The sequence below is a fragment of the Chaetura pelagica genome, unplaced genomic scaffold (genome assembly GCF_000747805.2).
Source record: "Chaetura pelagica isolate M959 unplaced genomic scaffold, ChaPel_1.0 scaffold222, whole genome shotgun sequence".
NCBI lineage: Eukaryota > Metazoa > Chordata > Aves > Apodiformes > Apodidae > Chaetura > Chaetura pelagica.
Genome location: NW_009952711.1, coordinates 4,968,088 through 4,986,208, shown reverse-complemented (window position 1 = coordinate 4,986,208; position 18,121 = coordinate 4,968,088). Strand labels below are relative to the sequence as shown.

The window sequence follows — 18,121 nt, the reverse complement described above, 5'->3', positions numbered from 1 at the left end:
CAGGAATGAAAGGCCACTTTATAAGTTTGCTGTTGTTCCCCAGGGATACTGAGGAAGTGCTATTGTTGTAAACAATAGCAAGAGTACAGCCTGTGTAAGTTTGTCCTAGTGAGGAATTGGGTGGTACTCTGCCACTGCTGTACAAGCCTCAGTAGGCCTGACTTCAAGGCTGGAATCCTTAGATGATTGCCAGTGCTACCCTCCGTTTGGCATCTGTATGCCACAGGCTGTGAAGTAGGGAATTAACATTTTTTGTAAGAAATACTTACCAAAATGTGACACTGATTTGAGGTATGTTAAAAGTAAGGAGCTAGCATGGAAATGAGGAAGTGTAGGGGGAAACGATTCAGGGGCTTAATTGAGAAGCCAATGTGAAAAGGGTAGGAATAAGAGTTTGAATGTTAACAACCTTTTGATTGTACAGTGGTTTTAGTCTTTAAAAATTACTGTTATTAATTTAGATTTCCAATGTAGTTGTTACAATTTGACTGCCAATCTGTACTGGGCTTCTGTGATTTCCTTCACAGTAACCCTGTAGTATCAACTGCTCTAATGTGACAGGCAGACATGATTCACTAACTGGTATACAGGTACAGGGATAATTACTTCTTTACAATCACTGCACTGTGAATCTGTAAGTATGTTGGATATAATTAGTCCCATACTGACTAACAGCCAAGCCATTTGCCAGCTTCAGACAGTGATACACAGCTCCATTTCTCCTAACTTTGAGTTGAGAGTCATTATATATTTCTGTTTATTTAAGGTATTTTTCATGTTTTCTCCTTTCATTCCTTTTAGTCCAGTTTTTCTTCATTTGAAATCACTGTAAGAAAAAGTTGGCTTCATCTATCACTTCCTGCACAGCAGAAATTCAGTTCTATTTCCTATTTATGGGTCTGGTCTTTGTTTGCCTACATGGAGGAATGCCAGACTCTTGTCTCTCTTCTTGTTGTAAGCAGGCATATTGTAAGAGGAAAGAGCCTATCTAAGCTAATGGGAAGAAAAAGCAGGAGGAAATGGAAATTAAATAGGTGAGAAAAGGTGGTATTAATTACCTTATGTATCAATGAGGTCTGAAACTGAGGAGTTTATTATTAACATATCTTGATAATTAACTTGCAAGCAGGAAGCATCTCCAGCTTCTGCAGTATATGGGGAAGCTCTGTTCTCAGAAGAGCAAACATAGCAGTCAATCAGTGTCAAAAACATATGCATAATTGAAATATAATTTTATTGTTTCAGGATTCTTTAGCAAATATGAAAGCATAACCTGCTTTTAACTAAGATCTTTTAACTTGATCTTACTACAGATGATTTTTTTTTTCTTTTCTTTTTCTTCTTTATAGTATAGACAGGACTCACGTATTTTATAGGAACTTTATCTGTATCTGAAGACACAGTTCCTTATTGGTAGAAGGCCTTGCAGACCTGAAAGACCAAACTGAGAGAGGAAGATGGAAGGCAGTATAAAGCAGTATTTCTAATATAGTTGACAGCATACCTGTAGCCTAAACACAGTTGATTTGTTGTCTCAACAGATTTAAAGAAAGGCTGGAAGAAAAATAGTGAAGTGGCTGCAGGTGTTTGCACATTGTTCTTCCAATTGTTCTTGCTTGGGAAGAAGAAAAAGTTAAAGCTTGTTTGACAAGTTGGAAAAGGTCAATTATTTGGAAACAGGGAAAAAGGGAATCCTTGTCATGATCCTGAATAATGGTATTCTGAGGAGGTTATGTTGTAAAGAGTCTTGAAAGTGAAGTCTAGTTAGCTTTCTTAATGCAAGAGTTGGAAGAAGTGAATCATAGAATAGTAGAATGTAGAGTCTATGAAAAGGACTTTGATGCTGGGCTCTGAGTGCCTGTGAGCACAACATGGTAGGCATTTTCAAGGCAAATGGAAGTGCTGTCATGACTAAGACATGAGCTGTAAGCTTGGGCAAGTGCAATGAAAAGGTGTGTTTCAGAGCCAAGGTACACATTCAGCATGACTGGAGGTAAGTATTTTGGAGAAAATGGAGAGATCTAGATCAGATGAGATGCTAGACTATAGAAGAACAGTGTGGATGGCCCACAGTGATCATGAAAGAGATACTTGAGACATTTTGAGAAGGAGCTGTAGGAGCCCTAGTTGTTGTCAACTAACAGCTGGGATTTCACAGGAGGGTATGCAGCTTTAAATGTTGACAGGCAAATTTACCATTTCATTATTTTCTGTGTTCTGTTTAGGACTTACAGTTGTTTTCAACAAAAATGTCTCATGAATAGGACTAAAACTGAACATTTTAACCGGGTTTCTTGTATGAAATATGTGGCTTTAAAAATATCATTACACCAAAGGTCTTTCAGCCAAAAGCAAAACAAACTGCGTCTGGGGATAGAAAGTTATTGGCCTGATTCCTCAGCAAGATAATGGCTTTTCTGAAATCAGATAGGAAACAATTCCCTTTAAATTTTCTCTGAAGCATTTTGAAGTTTAGTTTTTACAAATAACTTGTATCAGATTTCAAAAATACCCCTATTCACATTCAGTGGAATTGCAGTACAGAAGTATCCTTCCATCAAATGCTTAGATACATACTGAAAAGAGGCGTTAACTCCAGAATACACTTTGTGTTCCTAAATAATCCCTTTTGAAGATGAAAAGTATGCCAAATTTGCAAACAAAACTAAGAACTAGAAAATTATGTTCATTGTTCTGTTATCTCAGCTCCCAATGTCATTTATGAGTACATAAGAATGTGTTGTTGATTGAAATGGATTTTTGCTATTTCAGGTATGTCATTATGGGGATGCCTTGAATTATTTCTTGCCAGCTAAAAACCCCTCCAACCTTTAAAAAACAATCTTTTGTCACCTATGTGGTAGAAGGTAGAAAATAGTAAATTAAAACTTGAATGTCAGTACAATTCATCCTGTAAAGCAAGTTACTAGAATATTTTTTGTAATGCTTATCTAAAAGCAAACCTTTCTTTTCTTTCAGATGAATGTCTGTAGGTTACGTTTAACAGTGCCACCTGATGAAATCTCGCAACCTGATCAGGGAGCAAAGGAACCTGAAAGAAAGAAAAACGTAAGTTTTAAGAATCAAAGTTAAAATCTGTATAAACAAGGAGTATATATTGGCATCCACAGAAGGTGATATGAGTTGTTTTGTGAGTTCGAAGCCCAGTTGTTTTTGGAAGTTTTTGAACAAGTTAGCTGTGAGCTTTGAGCCTGAGTCCTGGGAGTTGGGGATAGCAAAACTGCATGTAAAATAGCACAGTAGTAGAGGAAAAGCACAGAGATTGTAGGTGATTTCTGAACCTTTAAGACTCGATTGTTTAATATTTGTGTATTGCAGTAGGCAAGATCTTGATCCTCACCCAAAGAGGGTTTTATTATTCACTTAGGCTTAACAGTGTGCAAGAGTTGAGCCTTCATGTGTATGGGAGCTGGCTTGCCTGGGACTTAGATGTCTTGCTGTGTTGGTTAATTTTGGTAACAGGTGATATACTCATAAGAAATATAAAATAAATAATTCAAGATTGTTCTGAAATGAAAGTGATTTCAAGGTGATGTGTGTAGAGGGCTTCAGAAGGGCAATTTTTTTGGTAGAAGCAAGTAGCAGGCACACAAAAAAATATTACAGCTGCTTTGCTGTGGAACTTGTTCTTTCAGAGCTCCTTCAGAGCCATAGATGATGTTTAATGTGTTTCAAGGATGGAGACTAAAAAGGGAAGCTGGACAGATTGCACAGCTTCACCATATTTACAGTTCAGTAAACCAAAATCAAACAAGTAGTTGGCTGAGTTTACCAGACCCAATATCTGAATAGTGACATGACAATAGGAAGCACAACAATAGGATTTATTTGAAATAATTTCTTAGTGGTACTCAGAAGCAAAAGTAACTATAAAATGATTCAGAAAGACAAACATTTTAAAGCAATAAAAATAAATGCAAAGTAAAATGGTCAAGGTAAATATGCCTTATTAGCTATTTCTTGTGTGGAATGTTATATACAGTCAGCTTCTTATACACTGCTCTGGCAGAGCAATAGGTCCTTGAGGATCTATAAATTTTGCTTACAGAATGGATTAAAGAGGCCTTAGTGCAAACTAAATTTGGGCCATCATTAAATAGTAATAACTCATTTTGTACAGAGGTTTTTAACTGTAGCACTTAAGAGTAGTTTCCCCCACCGCTTGCTCTGTCAGTCTCTGTCATTTTTTATCTGATTGCAGAAACTCTCAGACTCTCCTAAGCATGTGGACCCATTGCCCTGAGAGACATGCAAGTTTACTTTTGAGGAGGATAGATACTGACTCATGGCTTACTCACTTTACTGTGCTGAGTTGTGCAATAAGAAAGAAGTGTGAATGATTAGAGCCTGGACAATTTTTCTGGACTTTCTTATGTGAGGAATTATTTTCTCTGTGGGACCTTATATTTAATGAGAGCTTGTATTTCCCCTGTAATACAAGTAAAGGCAAGTAGACTTTAGGTCAGAGAATATTAAGAAGAGGATATGAAAGGTAATAAATACATGCTTAGGCTCATCTTACATTCTGTTATATTGTAGATTGATTGTTTTAAGACATGGGTCCTTTTTAGTTGAGAACAAAAAAATTGTATGTAATTTAGTTATTGTCTGTTTTCAGTAGTTTCCTAAAGTTTAGTACTTTACTCAATTTAAAGACTTCTAGAAAGCACACATACAGCCTTCAGAGCTAGATGGGATATAACTAGTCAATTTCATAGCAATTAAAAAAAACAGAATAATTGTTCCATCTACTTGTGTTTTATGGTCTTTGTGTAATTTAAAATATAGCCCTACAGACAGTATAGTCATAGTGTAAAGAATTAGCTACAAAAAATACTGATCATGAACTGGTTTTCCTCATATCTCTAAAACAAGACAATAAAGTATTACCTGTAGATTTTTATTGTCTATATAATGTATTACTTTATGTATTTGAATTAGTTACACAGTAACCAGCAGTGCACACAGGACTCTTGGCCAGTCATACTGCAAAATTTAATTTAAAAAAGGTTTCTCCTAAAAGTAGTGATCAGGTATCTCTGCTGATCCACCCATGTTCAACTGACTCAGTGTTAATGAAATTGTTTAAAGCAGTTTGAGAATAACAGGTTTTACAAATGTTAGATAATCCTCACACAGTCCTATGGGAACTGTGCTGCCTTCTTGGAAGTAGGAATAATTAGGAAACTGCTGTTTTCTGCCTCACATTTACAGTTTAAGGTAACAAAAATACAGCTTCACCAAGAATCAAGTTTAACAGCAGGTCTCTTGTTAGTATCTAGAGTTCTATGCTGTCTTAAAAAGTATTGAAAAAATGGGAACATGAAAAATGCTTTTTGTATTTCAAATATATTAGTGTGACTTAGGGAAATGAACGGCAGGAGATTGTACAGTTTTGGTGGAGCACTGAGGCAGATGAAGCAGTCTGAGCCTGGCTGCTCTTTGGGCAGGACCAGGTGCTGGAGAAAGACACTCTTCCCTGCTTCTGCCTGCTGCTGGTAAGGGAGGAGAGCAGAGACCTTGCTGTGTCAGGGGGAATGCCAGTAAACTATAAATACACTGTGGCATGGCAACTGGGTGTGATCTCCTCTTTCAAATCTTTCACTAGAAGGAGGTGATTTTGAGTTGCCCTAATGTGACATAGCAGTGGCTTACTGACTATTTGTTACTTTTCTGTACATTTCTGGGGCTCAGTACCATTAAAAGATGTTTCAGATGTAAAATCATCTAGTGAACTGCACAGAAGCTCTTGCTAGTGCTGATCCTCCCAATAACTTGTATTGGAGCTTGCTGTAAGATCAGAGCTGATTATTCATTGGTGGTGTTAGCAGCTGTTGGCCTTTTTCATTGTAGTTCAAGTGTAGCAGAAAATGTATGCTGTATTTCATGAAAACTGCACAAGTGCATTAAGTTTCTAGGTTGACTTTTTTATTGCTCTACATCCGTGAAATAAAAATGAATTAGTGGAAGAGGTTAAAACAAAGTGATGAAGCTGGGCAGTTTTGTTGCAACAGAATTGCTGCAGGCATTTCTGTGCTAGGATGGCCTCTCCCTGTCTGTTGTGAAAGGTTGGCAGATGGTACACAGTTAGAAGTTGACCTCAAAAAATGAAGGGGGAGTGAGCTTGTGCTCCAGTGTGTCAGGTTGGTTATTTGTATTTAGGTTATGGTACCTTGAAAGAAGCAGATGAGAAGTGAAGTCACAGGGAGATGCTGGTTGGTTAGTTTGCTTTTTACTGGCTTGATGCCTACTGCTAAACATCTCTGGTTTGTTAGCATTTGTTGTAGAGAGAATCTGAAACTATCCTGATTTTGTTCCATCACTTCTGTTAATGACAGACAATGGATGACAGTAGTGTGAGGCTGTTTTCTTCACCATGAAGTACAAAGGAGTACTGTGCTCATCAGATTGTATGCAAAATCTGCATGTCCTGAAGCCTGCCTTGTCTTGCATAATAAAGGGCTACTAGAGAATTGTGTTGTCCCTGTTTGGGACTGGGCTTATTTTTATCTGTCAGTCCCTTTCTTCACTGCCATCGCTAAATTTAGAAGTGTCATTGGAAGCTGCAGCTAAGCATTTGAGAGCAGAATATGAAGATAAGCGTAGACGGATTTTTCTTTTTCATTTGGACACATGGACAAGAGAATGAAAAGGAGATAACATTGTAGAAATTTGTGACACTTTCCTGTCTTTGTGGCTTTCAACAGAGCTTGAGCAGTGTTTAGTCTTAAACTGTAATTGATACTTTGGTTTTATATATCCTCAAACTCTTAGTTTTCTTGGTTTCAATGCATCATAACCAAGAGGTGAAACTTTTTGCTTCCTAAGCAGGAATTCAGAAGCATAGCAAACAGCAAAAAAGTAGGCTGTAAAGAAGCCAGAAGGGGAATTTGTGATGGAGAGAATCAAGAATCAAGCAGAAACTTGTGTCAGGCCTGGATCAAAGAATATGAGTGCAGTGAACACAGGGTTGTTGTGCACATTAAATCTAGGACAGTACCTACTTTCTCTGCTGATGTGTTGCTGCCAGCCCACTCCCATCAGCATAGCAGAAGTTGTGTCATAACAAACGTGGTTCACTTGCTACAGGTGGCTGATGTTACTCTTTATCAGCCTCTCCAACAGTAACTGCTTGATTTTTGTTGTGTGCTAATTAAGTGACACCTTCATTAGAAACAGCACTACAATGAAACCACAGAAAGAATTTTACTGACTGCTGTATTTGTTGTATCTTATTTTCTCAGTGTATGAACACTGGTGTTCTGGGTACAGATTTCATTGATTAGATGTAACTGTATAATGCCCGACACTGCTATTTTTGGGATAGCAGCTAAATTCTACATTTCAAGGAGTTTCTAAGTTGGAATATGTTAAATGATGTTTCTTATTTAGCATCATGAATTTAAGAGAATTCATGTCTACGTCTTGGCATATATTCCCTATTTTAATACTATTTATATATGAAACATGCCTAAGTGTAACCTGAGTTTCATGGGCCATAGGGGAATAGGAAAGAAAACCCATAAAAACACAGTAACTGAGCTGTTACCTGACAAAAGCTACCTATGTTTTTAATGTTTTTTTTCCTATTCCCCTACAGCACATGGAACAGCTCAGTATTGTAAATTTGTCATTTTACAGAACAGAAAATGTGTAACCTAAGTAACTATGTGAATGTTCTTTTGCCTTAATATAACTGGCAAAAGTTAATTGGGTATTTCAGAAACCTCTGGAATGTGGCAGGTGAGGAAGAGATAAAGCTTCACTTAACTGATATAGTTCTGGTTAAAAGTAGAGTTTTTAGATGGTGTAGGTAAACGGAAGACCATATCTTAGCAAAATTTTAAGGCTTTATGAGTTCTAAACCCAGAATTGTGCTAATTGTTACATTAGGTGTCCTTTTTCCTCAAACTAAGATACCTCCTTTGTGCTTCTGCTTCCAGTTTTGGGGCAGGGAGAAAGTATAAAATATGGGGGTATCTGACTTCATTTTAAGAACTGATGAAGATAGATTAGGAGACAAATAATATCTCAATCAAGTAATCTAAATCTTCATTTGCATAAATGAAATAAAACCATGGGCAATAAAAAAAAAACCCAAACAGGTAACAACTCATATTTAGGGTTTGTTTTTATAGTGTCTTTGCTTCACCTGTTTCATGTCACTTGTGCTACTTCCCAGGACAGAGACATAAACAGGATGCATGGCAATTATCAAGTCTTTTGCAACCTTGGGGTGTAGGCTTCTGGTTTAAATATTTATTAATAAAGTAAACACAGTCTACGTTTCTTCAGTACATGCTGTGTGATCACACGAAGTGCAGCATGACTATTGCTGCAACATAGGTGAAGGATGTTCCTGAAAGCTTCTGTGGTATTCATGTGCATCAATGTGATGTGTTCTTGCTGTTACTTTGGACTGCCATTTGCAGACTATAGGTAGAAAGAAATATTCACCCATTGCTTATGCTCGGATCAGCAGCTCACATTGGAAGGGACCTGAGCACTATTTGAGGCAACACCTGTGCTTGTTCCACTGCAGCAAGTGCATGGACAGGTGGGGAGTGAGAACTTCCCTGTACTCTGGAGCTGGCTGATATTTTGACCTTAAACAGCAGTGGTTAACTAATGTAATGAAACGTTCCATCTCCAAGTACTTTTCTTGTTAGCTTTGCGGTATTTGCTTTGTTATCATCATGGATTTGCTGCACTGCAGATCATGGTGGAGAAGGGCAAGGACCTTCTCAGAATAATACCTGATTTCTGAGACTGGGTATGTATGGGACATATGTTGGTTCACACAGCTTTAAATCAAGCATGAACTGTACTGAAATTTTAACAGGTGCTTGCCTGAGGGTTGTGGTGAGAAAGGAGGAATAAGGAGGGGATAAAAGCAATATCTTGTATTTTAAATAGCACGTAGTAGAACTGGAACACTTAGCAGATGATGGAGATTCTTTTAATCTTCTGAAACAGAAGTGACAAAGGCATCTTGGGAGGCTTGTGCAAATACAAACAACAGGCAAGTTTAGCATTGTTGCAAAAGATGTGCAACCAGTCTGGCTTTGTGTATACTTAATCCTACATGTACTGCCCATTATGATGTAAATGTAAATCTGTTAATCTGTGAAAAATTCAAGTGCCCAGGGTGATTCTCTAGCTGCAGACCCATTGGTCTGAACTTGTAGGTCTTTGTTAGAGGGGAAAAAACCCTCCTTCAAAGCATTCCTTAGGAATGTGTTTATAATATTCTAAAAATAAGGAACTTGGTCATAATTTTCATGCAGAACTCTGCAAACAGCACTCTAAACAATTCTCCTAATGTTTCAGAGGCACAAAGGATCTTGGTAGTTGATGGTATTCAGCTGTTCACATCATAAAAAATGAATTATCATAGGCAAAGGGTATGGATTTATGAACTCAGTGTCTGGTGCCTTAGTAACCTCTAAACAATCAAAGTGATTATTCATTTGGTTATCAGGAACATGGAAACTTGTATGTAATCCCTTTATCCAGATGTAGGGGAGGAGCTGCAGTGAAACTATCAAAGAAACTGTACAACTCTGGAAGCAAAGAAACATAAAGAAGTTGTGATTCATGTTCCCATCTAGCTGTGTTTTTCAGTATTCTCAAAAAATCAGGTGCCAGGTGTTTGGTTTTGGTTGACATCCAAACAGCAAAACAAAAAGTCAAGTAATACATAATTATGAAACTTCTGATGATCCGGATACAAAGCTTTGCATATAATGTTTTCAAAGTGCAAAATGATACCCTGTATTGGTAGAGCTGGTTGCCCAATGTTTTTCCATTAAGTGGTTTTAAGGCTTTCTTTTTAAATGCTGGCTCATAGCTTTGTTGTTCTTTGTCTGAAAATTTCTTTATCAGGTGTCTGCTCTGTGACTGTTTCCCTCCCAGCCCTGCATGTACACACCCAGAGCCTCAGCAAAATGGTTAAGCTATTAATGATACAGTAAAGGAAAATGTGTAGGTTTTACAAGGTTGAGTAAATCTGTCAATGCCACATGGGAGGGACACAGTATAAAACAAATGTCCATCTTTACCCATTCTTCTTAATGCAAGTGGATTTTCCTGTTCCTTTTTCCTTTGCCCAAAGAAGTATTTATTCTTACACTGTCACCATAGTTGTGTTAGTTTGGCTGCTAAAAACTGAAAAGTGCTACAGCTTTAGACTCCAGATGCCATCACTGTGAAGACTGGAGAGTCTCTGGGTTGCAGCTGCAGATGGATATAAAACGCTGAGCTTCATCTTTTCCAGCCTCTGTTTGGTGTCAGAGTATTTAGACACTGCTTAGACTCTTAGTTCAGTAAAGAATCTCAAAGTTCATGAGTTTTCATACAGTGTCATTCCTGAAAAACAAACCAAAACACATTAAAAAGTGAATGTAGTAAGTATTCTCAGATTTGCACATATCCTGGTGTATCTGGCATGAGAAAGAAATTCAGTAAAATTACCTGTAACTGATTTGTCCCCAGCACAGCCTTTCACAGACTGTGCAAAGCTAAGCAGTAGCAGCTGTGTTTCTAAGGTTGTATCTTTCTAACCTAATATTTAGGGAAAAAAAATCACTATTTTTAGGATCCAGCTCTGATTACAAAGAATTTAAACAACTAGCTTAGATGAAGACATCCACAGTGTGGCTTTTATAAGGGAGGCAAAAAATACTCTTACCTAACTTTGAATATTTGCAAAGCTGGATCCTAAAAATAGGAGACTGACTCATTTCAGATGATTGCTACATAAGCCAGGATAACTTTTTCTCTCACAGGTGTCTGCCTCTCCTTGCACAAATCCAATCTGTTGTCTCTAGCTGTACCTATATCACTTCCATTAAACCAGAGGAAATTAGACATCCCTATCAGTTATAAACTGATTATTGTCTTCCCAAAAGCATGAAAGTTTGGCCCTAAAACATTTGGGAACTAGTGTTCTTAGGTACTGTTGTGCTTTCACTGTATTTGGCTGTCTCTCCTGGCTCTATGTTACTGTGTATTTGTTTGTTGATTTCTTTTTATTCTAGTACTTCAGAAGTAACTTTTTCTTTTTTTACTTTTCAGGAGCTCTACCATGTACCAAATGGCATGTCTCCAGGGAAGCTCTCTCATGGAATGGTGTATGGCGTTGTGCACCGAACTGACAACAACCATAAGAGGGAAATGGTGGTTTATGGCTGGTCAGCTGATCAGCTGAAAGAGGAGATGAATTACATTAAAGAAGTGAGTTATGCTTTCAGCTTCAAAATTTCTCGAATACCTTTTCATGTAGAGCTGGGAGTGTGTATGGGATGGCTGCTGTCTAGCCCAACACTTGGATTTGAACTGGAAATATACTATGAAGCCAAAAGCTTGCATTGTTAGTATTGAAGTTGGTAAAAAAGCATGCTATATACCTGGGAACTGTGTAGTCCAGACTCAAGGCCTCTGTGCCAAGTGATCCTTGTTAATGCTTGCTGACTGGGCAAGCAAACTGCCAAACTGATCTTGAGGTTCCTGTCCTGAAGCCTTCGTAATTTTTAATGTCATACAGAAGAGACTGTGTAAGCAGACACCTGAGAGGATAAAGTCTCTCCTCAGTTCCTCTGCTTCCCCTGCCCCCAAGCCCCCCAGTTTTGAAAAGACTCCTAAATTAGGTGACATAGTACAATCACTTGGCTATATTTTAGGGCAGCCTAAAATAGTCAGCCTAATATGGATGACTTTGTACTACTTTATCTGTGCATGCTCACCTATCATAATTGGCAGAAGCTCTCCTGAAAGAAAGAAAAAAAAAAAGCATTTCTGATGCTGCTGATTTCTGTGCTTCAAACTCAGCATCTCTTTGCCTGTCAGTTCTTGGCTCTCAGGCTTTGGCAATAGCCCCCTAATTAGTTGTGGGCAAATAATTTGACCTTCTCTTTTCATCCACCTTCATCACCCAGGAAGCTATTGGTCAATGGTTATCATGTTCCACTGATTCAAGTGCAAACTGAGTTGATAGAAAAGGGAGGAAAAGTGAGTCAAGCCAGCAGTGTAAAAGACTGTAATTATGTGTGCTCCTAACATCTGCCTGGTCTCTAGCTATCAGCACTTGCTTCTTTTTTATTACTCACAGTTTGGTAACTCCCAGCATTCACCACCCTCAGGTTTCTGCACTCACAGGTAGGGTTTGCCCCTCCTGCAGTGCAGGTCAGGCACACAAGCTGCCTCTGCTGCTGGTGTCCTGCCTGGGCAGTTTCTCTGCCCTGCTGGGCTGGTGCCAGGGATGGGTGAATTGGTGCATGGCAGGGCCAGCTTCCTGTCGGGGGTGCACTGATTCTGGTACCTGGTGCAGATTCCTTGGACCAAGACCCATCTCCCTGCCCTTTTCTGTTCACAGCCAGCTTGTGGCATGGAGAGACATGTCAGGCCAGGCAAACAGCAGGTCTTATGTGTGCATTCAGGGTACTGATCCTTTCAGGAAAAAGTGGAAAAGACATGAGAAGGGATGTACTGGCCCTTGCTCTCCTGTCTTCTGGAAGCTGTGTTCAGCTATGCTGATTTGTGAACTTTGGTCTGCCAGATAAGTTTTGTCTTGAAAAGTATTCTTAAACAAGAGTCCTCATCTTGTGCCACGTATGTGCTGACATAAATAGACCAAAAAGGGTGGTCCATGTCAAAACTGCTGACAGTTTACTCTGTACCTGAGTCCAGTTTCACTTTGCAGAAGGGTGTGTGTCTGTGCATATGTGTGGGTAGGGACAGGGCAAGGGCTGCTTTCCTGAGGTGAAGTGCAGGAGCCAGCTTGCTTCTCTGTTTCTCTTCCTAAAGGAAGTATGTAGTCTGGGCTAGGCTCACACCTGCTCCTTGCATAGATTTAGTGGCCAGTGCCCCTCTTTCTGGGAAGGAGAGGGTGTGCTGTGGAGCTGCTAGAAACATCATGTCTTGTATGAGACTCTACTGATGTTTTCACCGTGCTCCCTCCCTAGGCCTATCCAGAGGTAAGCTCGCTGCCCTAGATGATGTGCAATAAGTCTGTGTGTGAAAGAGATGAGGGGGAAAAAAAAGTGTCTGAATTATGTAGCTAGAAGTTAGAGTGTAGGCAAACATTTAACTAGGGTTTACACTGTGTGCTTTTGAGAAGATTGGTTCTGCACATGATTGCAATGTAATCCCAAGCTGGCTTCCAGCATGCTTTTTTTTTTCTTTTCCTTTTCTTAGAAAGGCAAAGTATAATTTACATCCATAGTTCTTAGATAAAATAAAATGGAGTACTCTGCTCAGGATTTTAAATTACATTGATATATTTATGCTAATATATTGTTTAGCCTAGAGCTAAGAGCCTAGAAATTCTAAATTAAAGGGTTTATCCTTCAAAGGATACTCAGGGAAAACATCAACCACTGCAAAAAGTATGAAAGTGTGTTAAATCCATGTTTGGATTATTTTTTTTTTCAGAAAGAAAACATTATAGTCTCAAATTAATTTTAATTCCTTTAGTGGTCACTTTAGAATGAGTTACAGATAATTTAACTGAAATTCATTATTTAAATTATTATTTTACATGTCTCTAAGTGTGTACAGAGAAGTTTAGAATTACTCAGAGGTGTTTATTTGTATCATCCCTATGTAGACAAGTCCTGAGACTGAAATGTTTGTCTTGTTCCTTAGAGTAAATTGCTGTTGATGAAAAGATAGATTAAGAATGGAAATTACTGAAAGTAACAATGAAGGACATAGAAAAAAAATAATTTCCTATATAAACAGAATCATCAGTAAGTTTGATAAAGGCATTTGATTTTTCTGACACCAGGTGAGAGCAACTCTGGAAAAAGTAAGAAAGAAAATGTATGGTGAATATGATGAAATGAAACGAAAAATACAGCAGCTTACGAATGAACTGAAAGTAAGTACATTCATTTGCAGGGAAAGCACATGAAAGTAACAGTCCCAGTGTCTTTTTTTTTGCTTTAGCAGGACAGAAGTAGTTTCTCAAACCAGTCCAGTTAATTGTTTTTTGTGACATCTATACTTTTCTATTTATCTTTCCCGCCAGGAAGCTAAAGCAGGAGAGGAGTGCTTTTGCACATGAAATCACTAATTGCCTGCTTCTTGGAAATAAAAGAATGATCTTGGTAGAACTGTCTGTGTGTATTGGTAATTAGTGGAGATGCTTGTACCAGTAAGCTGCTAGATGAATTGAATAAACAGATCATGTAAGCATAAGAAGTCATGTGCAGCTTTGTTGGTGTCATTTCTACAGACTTTGCTCTGTATTACTGACTGTCTTAACACTATAGTACAAGTAGCAATATTCTTTAGTATTAAAATGCATGATAGTTCTAAAAATGACTTACGTGTTGGTTCTTGATTGAACCTTTCAATGGTCATTCGATGACCTCTCTTTCTTCTGACATGCTGCTTTAGCAATAAAAGCTGCTGCAGTCTGTGGAAGTATCCTACACATTGAACTGCTGAGTTCTTTGGTCCAAAAAATCTCCCTGAAAACTTGCTGTGGATTTTATATTCAACATTGATTTTCACACCCCTCGTTCAGATGAAGCTTTGCCAATTAAATGTATTTTGACTTCAAGGGACCCTGACTTGTGCCCTTCTACCATCCTCGTTTGGACACTGTCAGTTCCCTACATGCTGTACTACGTATCAGAATTTACTGTTAAACTGGTACTTCTATTCTGTGGCAATTAGTCTCAAAAAACCCCACCAAAAACCAAACAAAAAAAAACACACTAAAAAAACCCAACAACCCAAACAAAAAGGACCAAAAACCACCCTGACTTGAGAGGAGGGAGGAGAGAAAGCTGAATTTTTGTGAACTATGTTAAATAGTCTTCATGGTGCCAGCAAGGTGAGTTCCCCACCAGTATGCATGTAGGCAAATGCTGATTCAGATGCAGTGTTGTCATCTTTGCTGCTGCTGCTTACTGAGAAGCAGTGACAATATTCTGCACTTCCAGATCTTCTGTGAGACCAGTAGAAATGCTGCATGAGTCTGAACATCTCTCTTAATTATGGGTTTCTGGCCAGCTGTGACAGAATTTCTAGTTCTAAAAGCACATTAGCAGTATATGAAGCACTGCTTCTGACACAAAAGGCACATTATGAGACACCTTCCCCACTTTTTTAATACTTTAGAGTGCCTGAAAGAAAGCACAAGGGTTTTTCTACCTATTTATAATTTCCTCATTTGTTTAGTTGGGTTTTGGTATATCCTTTATATACTTCTTGCTTTGGCTTTGAATGACTATGCTTTTGCCCATCAATTTCCAAGACTACTTTTTGTTCTTGAAGTATATTTGAAGTTTGTACTTTCAAAATCCTGCCCTGGATGGTATGTATTGTCACACAGGTTATCTTGTAACTTTCTTAATCCATCCAAAGCATTTCTGCTTTTGTTTGTTAGTTTGTTTTTACAAGAGCACATGTTCATAGAGGGTTAACAGTAACTACTTGGCTTCTGCTCCCTATGCTGACCTAATCTGTGTGTGACTTTGTTACTAAACCCTAATTGTTCTTCATATCAGTCCCCTGGTGTTCTTATGCTTTTATCAAGAAACAAATCTGATCCATCTAAGAACATGAGTTGGGCTGGCCTCCATTAGTAACATTTTTTTTCTCTTTATTATTGGATGGTTCATAGTCATTTACACTGTCTGGGGTTTGATCTCTTCTTAAGTGATGCCACTGAGTGCCTTTTTTTCCCCTCTCTAGTTTTTAAGCATGTGTGTGTGTACATAACAGAAGATAACAAATTTGCACAAAACAAAGCGCTCTGCTGACTCCTACCTGCTTCATATTGTTTCATTCTTAAGTCTTGATGTTTCTTCTTCATGTACCTGATCAGTTCCTTCTTAATTAAGGCTGTTCTGCAGTTCACCCAAACCTTTATAGATTTCCTAATTTCTTGCATTCTTCTGCTTTTCACTCTGGCTTTTTACAATCTGCCCGCTGTGTTTATATACATTTTCTGAATAGCCATCTGCCAAGTGTCCTCTTGTCCTTTTAAAAAGAACAGGTTTTACAGTGATTACACACTAGCATAAACATAAATACTTGTGCCTAATTTATTTTATCATATTTGGATTCTAAGTTTTGTTTGTTTGTTTCTGAGGTATAAGAATATGGTTTGAGGCCTGTATATTTTAAGCATCCTAGTACTGTGAAAATTAACCATGGGATCTTTCTCTTCTCTAGCTCCCTTTGAAAGAATAGATAAACTTGATCATTATTTTATATAAAACTTTATTTTTTTTTTCCCTGCTCAGGTGACAAATGCTCATCAAGAATCCTTAGAGAATCATGTGCGAGTGCAGGCTGCAGCCTTAGATAGCTTTAGTGAAATGAACAGCTCCTTGACATCAGCATCCATAGACTTGCAGGTACATTTTAATAGCTGTTTCACAGCTGACAACTGCCTTTTCTAACATGGATTTAAGCATAAACCTGGATGACAAATACCAATTCTAACACTAAACAATCCCATAAAGGACTGTCTTGGAGATCTAAGGCAGGCAATTTAGGAAACTAAGGGAAAAAAATTCCAACACCTATGTTTTTTAAAAATAGTGTATAATAAAGAGAGACTGATCAGCAAATTAATGCCACTATTCATGTCTCTATGAAATTACCCAAGGTAAAAATGTGACTTGTTCTGTATTGTGAAAAGTGGTACATCTCCTGACTGATTTCCTGCCTTCACTGCTTAACAGAAATACAAATGGCATGTTTGGATTCTAAACACTTGCGAGATTTTACAAGCCTGTGAAATGCAGGGGAAGAGAGAAAGTGGGAATTAATTTTCTGTTTTATAAATTTCCAAATTCCCATGTATCCGAGCCAAACAACTTAATGTTCCTGATTTCTTGTATGTTACGGTTTTTCTGTCTGGTGCAGTTAATATGTATAGCACAACCCCTGGAGAGAAGAAAGGAAGATTGTTTGGAGTAACATTCATACTGAAATATATCCACGTTTCTTTCTTTTTCTTGTAGTGTTCCAGGACTTGATTTCACTGAGCATGTTCCTCATGGAAATACCTCCTAGCAGACTAAATACAACAAAAGCCATAATTTTAAATGTTAAAACTTGCAAAACTGTTCACGCTTCATTGACATATCAAGAAACTTTTAAATGCTCTGTCTGTTCCATAATCTCTTGACTGTATTAGTTCACCAGATAATTTGTGATTTTAAATATGTGGTTTGCCTCTTTCTCCTAGAAAACTCTAGTGGATGTTACACTGGAGAACACTGACATAAGAGAACAAATAAGGAATTTAAAACATACGCATGAACAATCTATGGAAAAGCTGAGAGAGAAGCAAAAGCAACTGGAAACAGCACAAATTGAAAATCAGTTGCTGAAATTAAAGGTGTGGTATATAAACTCCCCTAAAAATACTGCACAGTAAGGATATTAGGAGTGTGTTAAATTAATTCCTTGGCCTTATCTGTAAAGGGTTCTTCATTCTTTATGCCTTCATCATTCCCTAGAGCTGACCTATTCCAGTGAACCAATACTGTTTTAATAACAAAGAATCTCAGCTGGCAGCAGTCTGTCTTTCCATAACATGGGATGACCATTCAGTGATGTTGGTAGGTGAAAATTTAAACCATTATATAGGGTCCATTGCTGTAACTTAAGGAATATTATAACTCTAACAGCCCCATAAGAATTTGTTGGTGTTAAATTTGTTTATTTGGTATTGCATAATTTTTAATAGATAACCTGTTACATCTTACAAGCATGTGGTCAGTATGTGCTCTAACAGCAAGTCTCTATAGAGAATTAAGCTATTTCTTTCAGCGAAACACAAAGAAATAAAATACAGACTGGAAGGTTTTGTATGCCAGAAAACTCAAGCATTTTCTCCCCTCAGCTGCCAAATGTGTTCCTTAAATCTCATTTGCAAAAAAAACCCAAGCCAAAACAAAATCAAAACACCAACCAAAAAACTCTTCCTGAGAGGAAACCTTTGTCCTCCTCATAATTGCTCAAAATAGACTAATTTGGATATAGTACTTTACTAGAATTTCCAGTGTGAAATGCTTAGTTTTGTCAAAGAAAATGCTTCTTTTTGGCTCTTTAGTGACTTGCATTCATGCCA

At 37.9% G+C, this 18,121-nt stretch overlaps 1 protein-coding gene across 1 annotated transcript in view; it reads left to right on the top strand.

Moving 5' to 3' along the window:
- The first annotated feature begins 918 nt into the window (after positions 1–918).
- The window catches only part of LOC104386002 (myocardial zonula adherens protein-like), a 47,898-nt gene continuing 30,695 nt past the window's right edge, over positions 919–18,121 (top strand). Inside the window, exons 1-6 of the mRNA XM_009994535.1 lie at positions 919–969; positions 2,980–3,069; positions 11,101–11,256; positions 13,808–13,900; positions 16,281–16,394; positions 17,234–17,386. Of these exons, the coding sequence (XP_009992837.1) occupies positions 919–969; positions 2,980–3,069; positions 11,101–11,256; positions 13,808–13,900; positions 16,281–16,394; positions 17,234–17,386 (657 nt within the window). The remainder of the gene's footprint in view (positions 970–2,979; positions 3,070–11,100; positions 11,257–13,807; positions 13,901–16,280; positions 16,395–17,233; positions 17,387–18,121) is intronic.